The sequence below is a fragment of the Cyanistes caeruleus genome, chromosome 1 (assembly GCF_971803275.1).
Source record: "Cyanistes caeruleus chromosome 1, bCyaCae1.hap1.1, whole genome shotgun sequence".
Classification (NCBI taxonomy): domain Eukaryota; kingdom Metazoa; phylum Chordata; class Aves; order Passeriformes; family Paridae; genus Cyanistes; species Cyanistes caeruleus.
This window is the reverse complement of record NC_141701.1, coordinates 95992042-96006286: the sequence shown is the minus strand read 5'-3', so window position 1 is coordinate 96006286 and position 14245 is coordinate 95992042. Positions and strand designations below refer to the sequence as shown.

Genomic DNA, 14245 nt, shown 5'->3' with positions numbered 1-14245 from the left:
TTAAGTCAAGACAAACAAGCAAATAAGCTGGTTTGATTTATTCCCAGGTGTAAGTACATACACCAAATTGCCATGTGTGTTACTCTCTACAAGTACTTCATTCTAGACCTTTGTTGCGATTTTAACAAAACTGCAGCAGAACTACGTAGCTGGGCAAATCATCATTGGTATTTTGAAATGTTTGCAAACTTATATAAACCCAGTAAATCGACAGTAGGTAATCCCTACCTGCCCCAGCCTTATTTACTCAGTTTTTCATCAGTCCCTCAGAATTATTTCTTAAGCCAGAGAACCTGCAGTGTAGCTATGTATGGTCTGATATCACTGTGTGCCTAAAACCTGAAGTCAACCATAACATTAGCTTAAGACAATCTCTTTAGTGCCAAATTGAAAGAGCTGAAGGAAAGATACAGCTGACAAGAGTCACATCTTTTGTTAGGCTGCAAGTTAAAGAACAAAGTCCATTTTACTGGGAGATTTTGCCAATACCATTTGCTGGGTCAACAAAGGTTAGCCACTGACTGATTTGTGTTGGCTGCTGGGCTACTCATATCCTCACACATCATCAAAAATGAAGTCCTGCTATATTTTCAGCACATGACGGAACTTACTGTAGAGCTTACTCTACTACTCTAACCCAAACCCAACAATAAATTTGACTAAGATAAATTGAATGTTTTAAAAGGAACAAACCTAGAACTCCAAATATTTTTTTAGGGAGAGGGCTGAAAGGATATGTGATTACATCAGCAGTATGGTGCATGAACAGGAAGGTCACCACCTTACCAATAACTCTATATACCGAGATGAAGACCAGAGTCAACAGAATAAAAGCCGTATTCCAAGTCCAGATATCTGGATCCACAGCTGAAATGCCCAGGAACATGAAGATAATAGTTTCTGCTCCACTGGCCATCATTTTCATAGTATATCTTACAGTTGTAGAAGACTGTTCAGATATGTTAGCCTTGACATATTTCTGACAGCAGATGCCACAGAAGGTTATCCTAGAAAAAGAAGCAATTGTTCAGAAAATACCTGTTGCAACATTTAATATTATTTCCATCTGTCTATCACATAGTGATAAAAACTCTGCATTAATTCCTAAGATACACTCACAAGTGCTTGTGGAGTCTAACCTAGGTAAAAAGCATGTCTCAAACATACATGCTGATGTGACCTCAAGTGACCTGAAGACAGCGTTCCATTAGGACACAACAGACTGTCATTCTCTTCAGATTACCATACTGCTTTCAAAGCAAAATTTTAAGCCTTGTTTACATTAGACATAATCTTAAACTAGTGATCTGTTTGCAGAAAGATTTTCAGACCTTCAATGCACTTACTGTATCATCTACAAACATGACAAGCAGAACTGAGAAGGAAGGGTATGCCAGGAATCAATGGATACTAAGAGAAGAAAAGATCACAGAGGTACTCAAACCAGAATAGGCAACATTTAGGCAAACCTTACTGGCCAGCCAAGACAGAGAGAATAATGACATTCACACACTGCCTTAGAAAAATATTGATTTAGTTTCAAATTATAGGGAAAAATGTCAGCACAAATGGACAACTCTTAAGTTTGAAATATTATTAATAACAGAGATGAAAGAATCATATCTGTATTTAGCAAAGGAGATCTCATGTTGCTCAGCAGGTACTGGGAAACTTGCATTCCTTTTCAAGGCTGAATGACTGTATTTGCAAACTATTATCTAGTGCAGTGTGAACATAGTATTATCCAGCATAAACTTAATGAGTGTCATATTCAATAGTTGTCCCATATAATTTAGGTTTTCCTTTCAATGTTTTTAAAATCCATATTCCCTTCTCATCCCCTTCATAGGCAGTAATAAAAAGAGACTTACGCTAAGATGGCAGAAAGAGAAAGCATCTCTGCTGTGAGGTAGGACAGGTAGGAAATGATAAACACAAATCCAGGTTCAATGATCCTCACGTGCTTGGTGAAACGACTGACCAATGAGAGCAAGAATGCAAAGAAAATGCCAACCAGTGTCCCACCGAGGCTCACCACAAAGAATGACACTGAAAAACAAAACACCTAACACAGCTTAAACCATAGAAGTATGATGGTTTGAACTAGTTCTCTTCCAGTGAGAGGATGGCAAATGGGCAGTAATCACAGAAAAATTTGGAGGACGTGTCAAATTCATTTATTGGCTCAAGGCTTTTGAGCACATGGTACGTGAATGTAGCATTCTGTAGAAATACAAGGCTACTTCTGTTAAGCCTCACTATTTTACTTTTATTCAAACCACTGCATTTCTTTGTACTGTTTTTTCCCCATGTTCTGTAAACAAAGGCTGTTACCAAAGCATATTATAGAATATGACAAAGTTATTATTAAAACATTCATTCATAAGATAATTTAGTTTCATGCAATTCTTGGAATGGGAAATAGTGACTAAATTTTCAGGCAAAATTTCTTGGTAGTTACTGGCAAACATTACTCAACGGTGATCAGTGATAAGGAGTGGCAGCACCTGTATGCAATCTTGACTTTCCTGGAATGCAGGGAGAGCATGGGCTGAAATTAAGGAAATGCTATTAAATACAAAAAAGAAATATATAGCTGTCAGATTTGGTGGTCTCAACAAATGAACTCCACATCTGTTGAGTCTTCTCAAAAGAAAACAGATCCGATTAAGTTTCCTGAATATCCAGGAATATTTATTTATTTATTTTCTTAAGACATTTGCCTATGCCATACAAGTATGTGAATATGAGTAACAGTGGAAAGGACTGAAAAATAACAGTTGCCAATAGGATAATAGTAATATTTTGTTTAAAATACTGCAGTTATACACCAATTGTGTGATTCAGAATTCACTTCTACGCACCTATGCCTTTGAGACATTCAATCCCCGTCACATTCGCTGCACCTATTGCAACAAAAGAGTCAAACACGTTGTACAGCACCTGGAAAGAAAAGTAGACTAATTTAATAATTGCCCCTGAATTGAGCCTATTAAAGTAATCTCCTCTGGGGCTTCAATGTTATGAAGTCTGAAATTGTGTTTGACTAAGGGAAATTCTGTCTGGAGGGAGAATTTTATATTTTCTCAAAATAAAAGAAATGCAGTGGGCCAAGAAGAAACAAAAACAAAAACAAAAAAAAACCCCAACACTCCAAAACAAAAACAAAAAAAAAAAAAACCCAAAAAAACACCAACAGCAAATATAAACACCTCATATCATTACATTTCTCACTTCAATATGTCCCCTGTGTATAAGAATCATTGTTACATATATATGTGTTTTCTAAAACATTTCTCTCTGTAAAATCCAGGTATTTGAAAGATTGATTTACTCACATGTATAAGAAAAATAAGATACTAAATAAGACAATAATAAGATGCTAATAATAACATACTGGATGTTGAACATATATAAGTTGAACATGCAAGAGAATATAATAATTGTGCTAAAACTTTTAAAACAATTGACTAACAGTGACTGAGCTGAAAGTAAAGAATTCACCTTATCCATACTATAACCTAAGGAGGTTAATATGAGCACAATTTTTGAGACATGCCAATTTAATCTGTTCTTGGTGCCTCCAGTAATGAGGGAGGATTTTACTATGGCTTTCTCAGCTTTCCTTGTTACAGCTAAACTTGATAATTCTGATCATATTCACCCAGTCACAGTGTGCAGGTTACTTTTTTTGTTTTTAAACAGCAGTCTTTTACATATTTATGTTTAAAAAATGCTGTACCATCCACTTTCTTCTGTCTTCTAGTCTTTCCTTTTTCAAGGTAGTAACTCCACTGTTTCAAATTTCTTCATAGGCTGTGCTTTCTAGCTCTGGATCATACTTGCTCTTCTGTTTTTTCGTCAATGAACAATCAAACTTTCTTTTATTTGTAGACTGGTTTTGTTCATTTCACAGTAATAAAAACTGCTTTCCTTCAGAAAGCCAGTGATGTTGATATTGAGTTCATCAGAGGTTTGTTTTAATATTTGTTTCTGGCAATACCCCAGAAGTTTTTATGGTACTGATATCCAAGGGCAATTAGGTTTCTCTGGAAGCCATACTGTTGTTTTCAAACTCATGTGAACAATGAGGCTGCTGCCAATGACCTTGGAGTGCTTTGCTCCCTTGGCTGCAAAACATTAAGGCTCTGAGCCTCGTGAACATTTTACCCTTCCTTGCAGATAGGCAAGGGCAGGAACAGGAAATGATCCAAAAGTGAACTGAAGCTGCACAGCAACTTGGTTCATAGCATCTTTCTGCCTTAGGACTTTCTGGTCCCTGAACACTAGCACTGCAGTACAAAACTATTGACAGCTTTATTCTGGGAGAAAAAAATTGTGTGAAAAGTAAAGGTGTTTAAATCAAAATAAAGATATCAGTAGAAATCTGAAATACTTTTTAGTCTATTAGAGACTTTCTAAATTTAAAAAATGTTTGCAAAGATAAAAAAACCAAACCCAGGAACTTTCTAAAATGTCACACAATTTCTTTACAAAATTGGCTCTTTGTTATATATCTGCTTGATAAACATCTGATCAAAGTAAAACTCAGGGAGCAGGCATAAACACTTTGAAGAGTATTCTCTCTCACTGGTTGAGGTATTCATATAAATTATGGGCAGAACACAAATATGGAGAAAAAAAATGTATGTGCATTAAAAATAACAGCAAAGGAAGGATTAAAATCTCTGGAACTAATTTCATTACGTCATGAAAGCCCTGCCTAAACAGAAAAGGCAAATAGAATATGCACCTCTGAAGCTTAATTTGAAGTGTCCTTCCCAGGACTGTGTATTTTATGTCACTTACCAGCTCCAAATAACTTTCATGCTCAAACATCTGGTGTTTGTAAGCAAGACAGAAAACACCATGAGCTGCAGTACAATAGCCCATGAGTAGATGCACACAGAGAATACAGTATTTCTTAAAAGGGGAAAACACACTTCAGAAGAAATCCCTTTGAGTTGGGTTGACTTTGGGATATGTAATTTACTTACCACAGTTACAGCATCGTTCAGAAGTGATTCTCCAAAAACAATGATGAATAGAACTTCATTGACGTGGACTTCTTCAAACACTGCCAGAACAGCTACAGGATCCACAGCAGCAATTAAACTGCCAAAGAGGAGGAAGTCCAGCAGCCCAGAGTGCAGCTGACCTTCAAAAACAAAGCAGACAAATTATAAGCAGAATCATCTCTGTATAATCAATAGTAATGACAAACTGGGATATTATAGATCATGCCAAGTATGGGAAAATAGAGATGTCAAGGTATCCAACTGGAAAGCATGTTACAGTGACTACTTTAAAAGTTCTGCTCTGAGTCATGTTGTATCCTACAAGTTTTGTTGGATTCAGCATTGACCCACGTGGATCAAAGTTGTTTCTGGGAGCAGGACCAGTACTGGCCTATCCTTGTGGCAAGTCAGTTTCAGATCTAAACTAGCTTTCTATTTCTGTATGGTATGGTTTGTCTAACTTAACTAAATTATCCCAGGATAACTGAGAACTCACAAGATGTTAAGAGGACCATACCAGCACTTCTGAAGTAAATGTTCTCAAAATATTTCATGTCACAGGTCAAATTTGACTTTTGGTCTCTAAGAACTGCTACAGTGGTGTGTAACAGCACTCAGTACAGCTGAACACCAACTGTGGCCTCCTTACCCACTGATAGTTGTGGTTAAGCCACTTGTTCCCAAATTAGAATTCATGAGGCTGTTAAATTGTCTGCAAATGGACCATAAAAACAGGTGAAGGACCAAAATGTACCTCAACATGTTTGTGTTGTAGCCCCTTAGGAATTTTGGCAATGATTTCAAAAGTTTTGAAACTACAAAACTCTGTTGACAGTGTAACCCAGTATATTTTTTTTAACTTTCTCTTAGTTATTAAGGTTATTTTGTTCAGTTCTGCAAACAGAACAAGACAAGAATTCACTGTCATTTTAAAAGTAGCAGAAAAGGCAGAGCCACAAAAATCACTCAGCTTCCTAAATACCTTGCAAAATCTACCCTCTTCATGAAATAAAGAGTGGTAACACAGTCATTTTTTCTGGGGAAAAGATTTCCAAACAGTAACATTCCCTTTGTATTCATTAATGGATGGAGGAGGAAGCAAGGTTCGATAAGAAGTGATGGTGCCAAAAATTATATGAGGAAGAGCAAAGATAGAACAGGTTGAGAATTCATTCATTAAAACACAATGCAGAGACCCATGCCCAAAAATATCAGGCATGATTTCTACAAGTAAAAATGAAATTCATCTAATGAAGTGGTTTTGAAGCATGAGTCAGACAATCACAGTCAGTAGGTGTAGCCACAAGACCAGTAGTGCCTGTAAGGCACCTCCAGAACAACATGGCCATCCCTCTAGAAAGAGCTTTGAAAGGTAATTTTTCAGATTCAAAATGGTTTGTGCTTAGAATGTAATTGATACAGAAACCAGACCCTAAATATTTTTGATACAAAATGGCATAGGCTTATTTACTCAAGAAAAGGATAGTTATATGTGCAGTCAGAGAAATAGACAAGAGTAGACAACACCCTGTTATACGTGACAATGCACAATACTCTGGGGGAGCCGCAGATGTATAGATTCTCTTAGCTGCTATCTGTTAGTCAGAATATCTACAAGATTTCATACAGTTTGTAGGGATCTTGGAATGGCCTTGAAATTCATAGCTTGCACGGATGTATAACTCCCTTATTTTTTCGAGAAGATAAATAGTCTTGTTCACAGTTGGACCTAATTGGGCTGTGAACAAGGACTGAGCAGTTTTAATGTGCAAGTGGGATTGAGGCAGTGACCTTAAGTCTGTGCCAAAAATTCTGAGAACAGCCTTGAACCTAAATCTGAGCAATGGTTCCACCAAAGGTTGTCCTTCTCAGGCAGGCTAAGGAAGGAACAAGCCCAATGACAATTGCAATCAAATACCAGGGTATAATAGAACGTAAGGTTTGAAAATAAATTGGCTCACTGAGATTGCTTATCCTTTTTATGTGTTACCAATTATAATCATTGGTACATTCTTTGAAGACTTGCAAATCTAGTAAGCAAATATTTATGGGGAGATTAGGACACATCTATAGTTTCTACAAAGCACTGTCAAGAGGCCTGGAGTTTCTAAATCAGACTTTCATTTAGAGTAATAACAGCAGTTATTTTCAATTCGTAAACAACCATGGCTTCCTCCAGCTCATCAATGACACATGACCAAGATAAGCTCACTGGGCCCAGTTTAAGACTTTTAGACACACTCAGCATTTGCAGCTATGACCTAGATTGTACAGGAAGAACTGTTCCAAGCATTAGTCACCACCACAATACTGCAAGTGTTAGTTCTCCAGCAGACAGTGAACAGTTCACTGCAATCAGCCTGGAAGATCTAGTATTACATAATTCTTCCTATTCTGAGGAAGCAGACTGATATGACTGATGGTTAACAGTTTCAATGTGCTAATCTTTTTATTTCAGTTCTTAAGAAGGATTTCTTTATCACCTTCTCCATCTTCCTTCTGCAAATTGTAATAACTGCAAGGGTATTGAATGCCAACGAAGAGATGGTTTTATGTTTATTTATGTTGGAAATCCATGCAATCCAGTTTGGATTATGCACTCCAATATTGATGGACAGTACTACAGGCCTGTTGAATGGCAAAGCTAGAAGTCAGTTGGTTTTAGCTCATCTTAGTCTGTAGTGGATTTACATTTCTACATTTTAATGATACTACTTTTAGTATTATTGACTTCAATTTCAGAAAAAGTGGGATAGAAACAAAAATATGCCGTAGAATTTCAACCAGAAGGTACTATGAACTCTTCTAAAAATATAGTAACTCAGCATTCTCCTATCTTCAGCAAGTAACAACAGCAAGGTTTTTCACAAAGTGTGGTGGTTAGATCTTGCTGACCTCTTGGAGGTCAACACAATAGATTTAGTGGATTAGTTAAGTCTGTGTCATGTAGATATTTTAGACTCCTACTCAGCTTTGCTGGAGAATGACATAGTTTGAATCAGGGACAGCCTTGTCTGGCCTTTTTCATAGCTGAAATTAGAAGTCTAATAGGTCTTCATGGCAAAGACAGGTCCCCATAGTACACCAATAATGCTCTTTCTAAACATTAACATTCACTAGACATGTCAGCTTATTGTTCACCTTTATTAACATCCCTATATTTCTCTTGTAGAGCTTTAGCAGTGACCTGTGGTAGGGGTTCATTCTCCCGTGTAGCTGTAAGCTCAGAGTTCTAGCATACACTGTCACTAAAAGATTTGCATACTGATGAAGCAGAACATGTAATCATCAAATCCAGCTTTTGCAGTTAGTCAAGAGTTGTTTACAGATTGGAAGGAGAAGAATAATTTAGATGAATTTTTCACCTAAAATGAAATTTTTTTGGAAAACAGTCAACTTTTCCATTTCACATGTAAGAAAATCAATCCTTTCCCTTTAATGACTTATAGAAACATATTTTTTAAAGTAATTTTGATGTATTATATTTCCCAGAACAGGATTTTAAGAAAACATTTTTGTCATATTTTTTTAATTGTTCCAAGCATCTTGGATATTTAAATGAAGAAATCCTTTTCCAATCTGCAGTAGCAATATTCCTGCCATATATTTTCTTCCTGAAAACCTGATTTTAATTATAAATGTAGTATTGTGGATGAAATATTTTGCTTAAAGCAAAATAAACCTCTTATCTACCTAAAAAGTCAAAGATTTTTGCATCTGAGCTGTCACCTTTGTATATTCTAAAGAAAATATTGTTGCTTCTAAAATAGGAGCTATAACAAGGTAAATATCTAAAATGTATCTATCATGGCTGTCTATATTACAAACATCTGCAATCACATGAGTCTTAACATGGAAGTCTGTGGAGATCAAGTACTGTTGTTCTGTGCCTCTCCTAGCAGCCCTCTGTCCTCACATTGCAGTGTAACTAAGACAAAGTGTGTCTTAGAATCATAGAATGCTTTGTGCTGGAAGGGACTTTTTACACCCTCCAGTTCCACCACCTGGGACACCTTCCACTAGGCCAGGTTGCTCTGAGCCCTATCCAGCCCAGCCTTGAACACTGCCAGGGATGGGACACCCACAGTTTCTCTGGGAACAGCACAATCAATAGGAAACTCTCACTTTTTGGATTTCTAGTCTAGGAAATTGTATGTCAGCCACTCTTTCAAGCCTCTTTGGACTGCTCCCTTTAAAATGTCTCTCTTTTTTTTTTTTTGTAAGACATCTGCTGCTTCATTCTGTAAAACTTCTAGATCTCCAGTTACAATTTCCAGACTCAGAAAATGCAAAAGAGATATATGGATGGGTCATGCATATATACCCACTCAGTAGCCACATATTTGATAACACTTATTATAAATGACACTTAATTGCATTCATAACATTAAATACAGCAATAACATTTATTATGAAATAACACTAAATAAAACATGTAATACTAAAGCTGACTTCAGGAAGACACTTCCATTTCAGAGTAACTTTTTAAAGTTTCTATTACAGCAGAAAGAAACAAGCCCTTTAGTGTGTTTTTTTCTCCAGATGTCCATTAGCAGAAAGAATCCTGAGCTTTATCCTGAGAGTGTATGCACACATTTAGAACAGGAGAATAGAAGAGACACGGATTCAAGTAGCTTCTATACTTTCCTTAGGGAAGATTTTTCAGGTCATTGTTAAATTTGATAAAGATATTACAAACTGCTCCCATTAAAATTGATTTTTTCTTCTGGAAAGAGTTGTTAAATTGTAACTTATCACCCATCTAACAGTATATATAGCGACATTCATAATCGTGTCTTCGCAGATCAAACTTACCCATTATTCCTGTCAGATAGACACCATAGAGAGATAAACCAGTTGTGGCAGCATTCCAGACTGTCCCAATGACAGCATACAAAAGGATGGAGCCAAGATTTCCAAAGAACAATCTATTTGGCATAAAATATCCAGCGTCCAAAACAATGGGGGGCAGCAAATAGAAGAAAAATACAGTTGGTGTCAGGGAGAAGGAGGCAATGTGATCTGCTGCCCATACAATGCCACCGAGGAAAAGACCAAGGACAATCAGCAGAGCACTTTCTGGAACCACCCGAGTCACTTTGTGGGACAAGTGGAAAACTGCAAGGAAATATGAAAACAGTGAGTCAGAAATTAAATGGAGAAACAATTTGAGCAACAGCTGTTGCTAGGTGGCAATTTTGATTCCACACAAACATTTTGCTTTCATTGCGATTAGACCCAAAAGTGTGCATGGAATGCTTGGGATACAGACATAGAATAAAAAAACAGTTGATCTTCAGATTTTATCCAGCTTATTTTAACTTATATGAAGCCAATATTCCATGACATTTATATCCTTCATTGGATTATCTTCTCTTACATCAAGATCTGTTTAGGGAAAGATGATGTTCTGTGCAAAGCAGTAAATGCAAGGCTGAAAAGCAGTGGGAAAGTCCTGGAAATGTATGACATTATGATTTATTTCTGCATGTAAAATACACATCCAGCCTCCTAATGATTGTCTTAAAAAATGATCAGTTTATTAACAGGCTCATTGGATGATGTGATAGGGATGCTGAAAGAGGAACTAGTTTCAAGTCAACTCCTTTAAATTTCATATTTACTTATTTAAATCTATAAAGAATATTTTGCTAATGTAGCCTGCAGAATGAAGAATGGGAGATCTCTTTTGAGCCTTTTCTTCAAGATATCCCTAATAAGGATTTCTCATAATTCAGAGGCTTTCTGGAGGAATGGTGGCTTTGGCAGTTCCTTCAAATACGTATTTGTGGAAAATGGTTATGCAACAGGCTGCTTTCTTTTTTAAAGGTGTCATAAAATTTGTATGTTACAATAGTCTGTAAAATCTGTTAATCAAGACAAACAGTATATGGTATCTATCACAGTAAAACATGTAATGGTATGGTGCAGTGGTCAAACTGTTAAACTAGACAGTAATTAAAAGGAGGGAAAATTACTGAGTGCCATGAGCAAATGTAAAGAGACAGAGAGATGGCACAACCAGACAGAAAAAACAGACTGCTCAAGATGACAGAAATATAACTAGGACTGCAAATACATATGGCAACATATATTTATAGTGCATTTGTTAGGGGTCAGGTAAAAGAAAATAAAAGAGCAGAGAGAAGAACAGAGAGAAGTCAAGTCTACAAAGAAAGATGGAACATAAAATAGGAAAAAGAGGCTGAAGTGTTTGATAGTAAGTAAGGACAGGTGGTTTAATTGACATTCTTGGGGTTTCTGTAAGCTTGTCCTTCAGTTTATCTTAAGTAATGATAGGTCCCAGATGGCCTGAACCCTGGTACTTTGTGAAACTGACCCATTAAATGTGGTTTTACTTATATAGCTTTGTGTTGAAAATGTGAGTTAGAGTTCAGGAAGAAAATTTCAATAAAAACCACCAAGCTTCTCCTGTTTTGAACATCAGCTGTGTTGAAGCTGTTACAATGGTAACACAATTTAGCTCAGAACTAGCTTGGACAAGAAAGAGCACGTCATTATTCCAGACTCTTAAGTCACAGTGGAAGAATCCTGTGACCATGCAGAGAGATCTTAGACCCAGGTTACTTTACTGAAAGACTATTGTTTTTCTTCCCATCCAAGTATTTGTCCTTGTCAAACATTTACTAGTTACCTTTTAGAGTGTTTTAAGGTCCCCACTCCTGAACTGTCGGCTTTTGCCTTGGCTGCATCTGCACAGGCACCATCCATCATTACAGCAGCCCCACAAAAATGTGGTTCCTTAAGCTATAGAACCTTCATGGTCTCATCAGAATAGAAAACATGAAAGGAAAAGTGACCACAGCCTTCCTATGCTAATAATGAGCGTGAATGTAGATGTTCCTGACTGTTTGCAGAAAAGACTTGAAAACATTTTAGAACACAGCCAAAAAGTCGGATTCATACAAAAGCAATCAGACATGAAAGTGAACTGAATTCAGTGAAGCTGACTATACCATGCCAGCTTTCTATGTCATCATTGTCATGTAATCAAGAAATTAATAACACTTCACAGAAACAAACACTCTGTTTTTTCTGTTAGTTTCCTCTCTTTGTTATAAAATCCCTTGGGCTTGCATTAAAAAAAGAAGAGAGATAAACTAGCTACTACTCCATGTGTACAAATTGTGGCATTTAGCTTCTCAAAAGTCTTTCCTACTAGTCATTCTTGATTCCTTGAATTTCCAGCCAGTGAATTATCAACTAATTTATCACAGAAAAGGGGATTATCTCCTTATCCCTGAAAATGAATGTTGCTGAGCTAGTCTTACTAACCAAAGTCTGTTTTTCCTACTCTTACATTAGAAGATAAGGCATGACTACAAGAAGTTAAAGTTAAAAATTTTAAATGAACCTGTGAAGACATTTCAAAACCAGGTATTTATTAAAAAAAAACCAATGCCCAGCTAAAATTTCATATTCTGTAGAATTCTCCCCTTTGCAACCAAAACCACCTTTGAATTCTGGGAAGTCAATCTGATTTTCATTATAACATTGTCTCCTCCTAAAAGTCACATTTTCCCAGTGAATCAGCTCTGTCTTATCTGTCTCTGTCCTCTTTAACTCCAACCCATTGGTTATCTGTATCAGATTCTAATACTATCAGCAATAAATTCTTCTACTCTGTTAGTTTAAGGATGCAGGCCATGGACAGGAAAGTTATTGCACAAATGGAGCTTCTATAGAAAAGCCTCTTAATTTTCATATTTGGCCCAATCAAATCTGAAAACCTGACTGTATTTGTTTTCAGAGAACTTCCTGGCTAACTCTTCAGGTAGATAGTATGCTATATGATTAACAGAAATATGTCTATAAGCATAGAACTGTGTAAAAGGAAAATACCACAACTGATGAAATTCAGTAAAATAGCTTTGGACTTAGATGCAGTTGGATCTTAGATTAATGTTTGAACTCCTATTTGCACCTACAGAGATTTCTTTTTTTCTGGCTATGTGTATAAAATTTATTTGATCAAGATCATACATTATGAGTAGTTATTACATTTGTGGAATTTGATAGAGATAGTTTAATTCCAAATTCACCCCTTAATGTTTATTTTTGTAATTCATTATTCTGAAGCAATGTCTCCGATATATTTTGGGAGTATTATTTACTCACATAATGATAACACTTCCATTTCATAAAGTTTGCCTTTACTTGTCTAAAAGAGATCCAAAAACTATCCCACAAAATGAATTGTATCCCCATGACAAAGTCGAACTGGAAGCTTTAATTACACCTAAATGTTTAGCATAACGAGGTGTTTCACCTGACTGAGGAGCAAAATGCAATCCAGCAAGGTTTGTAAACTCTTAATGGACGAGGAGTTTAGTTTGATTCTGATGTGAAAGAAATTTCGGCTATGAGGAAGGAGGATAGCATGCTGCTCAGATAAATTACTCTGTGATGGACCCAGAAATTAAATTGTCTACTTTCACTGCTGTTAATAAGGAAAAGTACATTAATACATTTTAATGAGGAGAGGGGAAGGGTAAAGGAAGAACACCTGTAGACAATTCACAGCATAAAAGAAATAGCTGTGCACAGAACAATTTTGTGATCTATAAATTTTAACATTCAATTTTTTAACATTTAGCATTTGGAATTCTTCTACTCAAGTCTAGATACAATATTGACGAAAAAGTTAAACATATGCCTCTCTTCCATTACATGCTAAACATGGAAACAATCAGCAGAGCCATCATCCTGGTTTGAGAGCAGGTTAGACTGGCTGCTGGCTAAACTGTGTTTAAATTCAAGCTGAGCATCACCAAATTAAAAGCTTTCTACAGAATTAAGAAACAGTTGCACAGTATAAACATCCTGTGATTTTTTTCAGATGCTTCCTTTGACATCCAGGAAAAGGGACTGTTGCATTTAAACTATCTGATGAGAAAGACAAAACAAATTAGCAATCTATGATGTGGTGGCTGGAACCACTTTCTTTTGACTCAAAGAATTAAACATACTTTAAGAAATAAATTGGGATTTATGGCCTTTTATACATGCAGTAACTGAGATTAAATCCTTTGGTGGAATTTACAGCATTCAATGAATTATCTCTTGCTTTCTAAGGCCATCTGTAACTGCTTTGGAAGATGTGATTCAACAGAATAAGCTTTTTCTCACTTGCTCATAGAAATGAAGACAGAAAGACTGGTTAAAAGAAAGAAAAAATAATTTAAAAATAATAAAAGAGAGATACT

At 36.2% G+C, this 14245-nt stretch overlaps 1 protein-coding gene across 3 annotated transcripts in view; it reads right to left on the bottom strand.

Annotated features, from left to right (window-relative positions):
* SLC9A3 (solute carrier family 9 member A3) overlaps positions 1-14245 on the bottom strand; it is a 59049-nt gene that overhangs the window by 21172 nt on the left and 23632 nt on the right. For all 3 annotated transcript variants that reach the window (XM_086843553.1, XM_086843546.1, XM_086843563.1), the window contains exons 3-7: positions 9834-10136; positions 4998-5158; positions 2865-2943; positions 1872-2049; positions 787-1007 (exon numbers count right to left, since the gene is read on the bottom strand). In XM_086843553.1, the coding sequence (XP_086699679.1) occupies positions 787-1007; positions 1872-2049; positions 2865-2943; positions 4998-5158; positions 9834-10136 (942 nt within the window). The remainder of the gene's footprint in view (positions 1-786; positions 1008-1871; positions 2050-2864; positions 2944-4997; positions 5159-9833; positions 10137-14245) is intronic.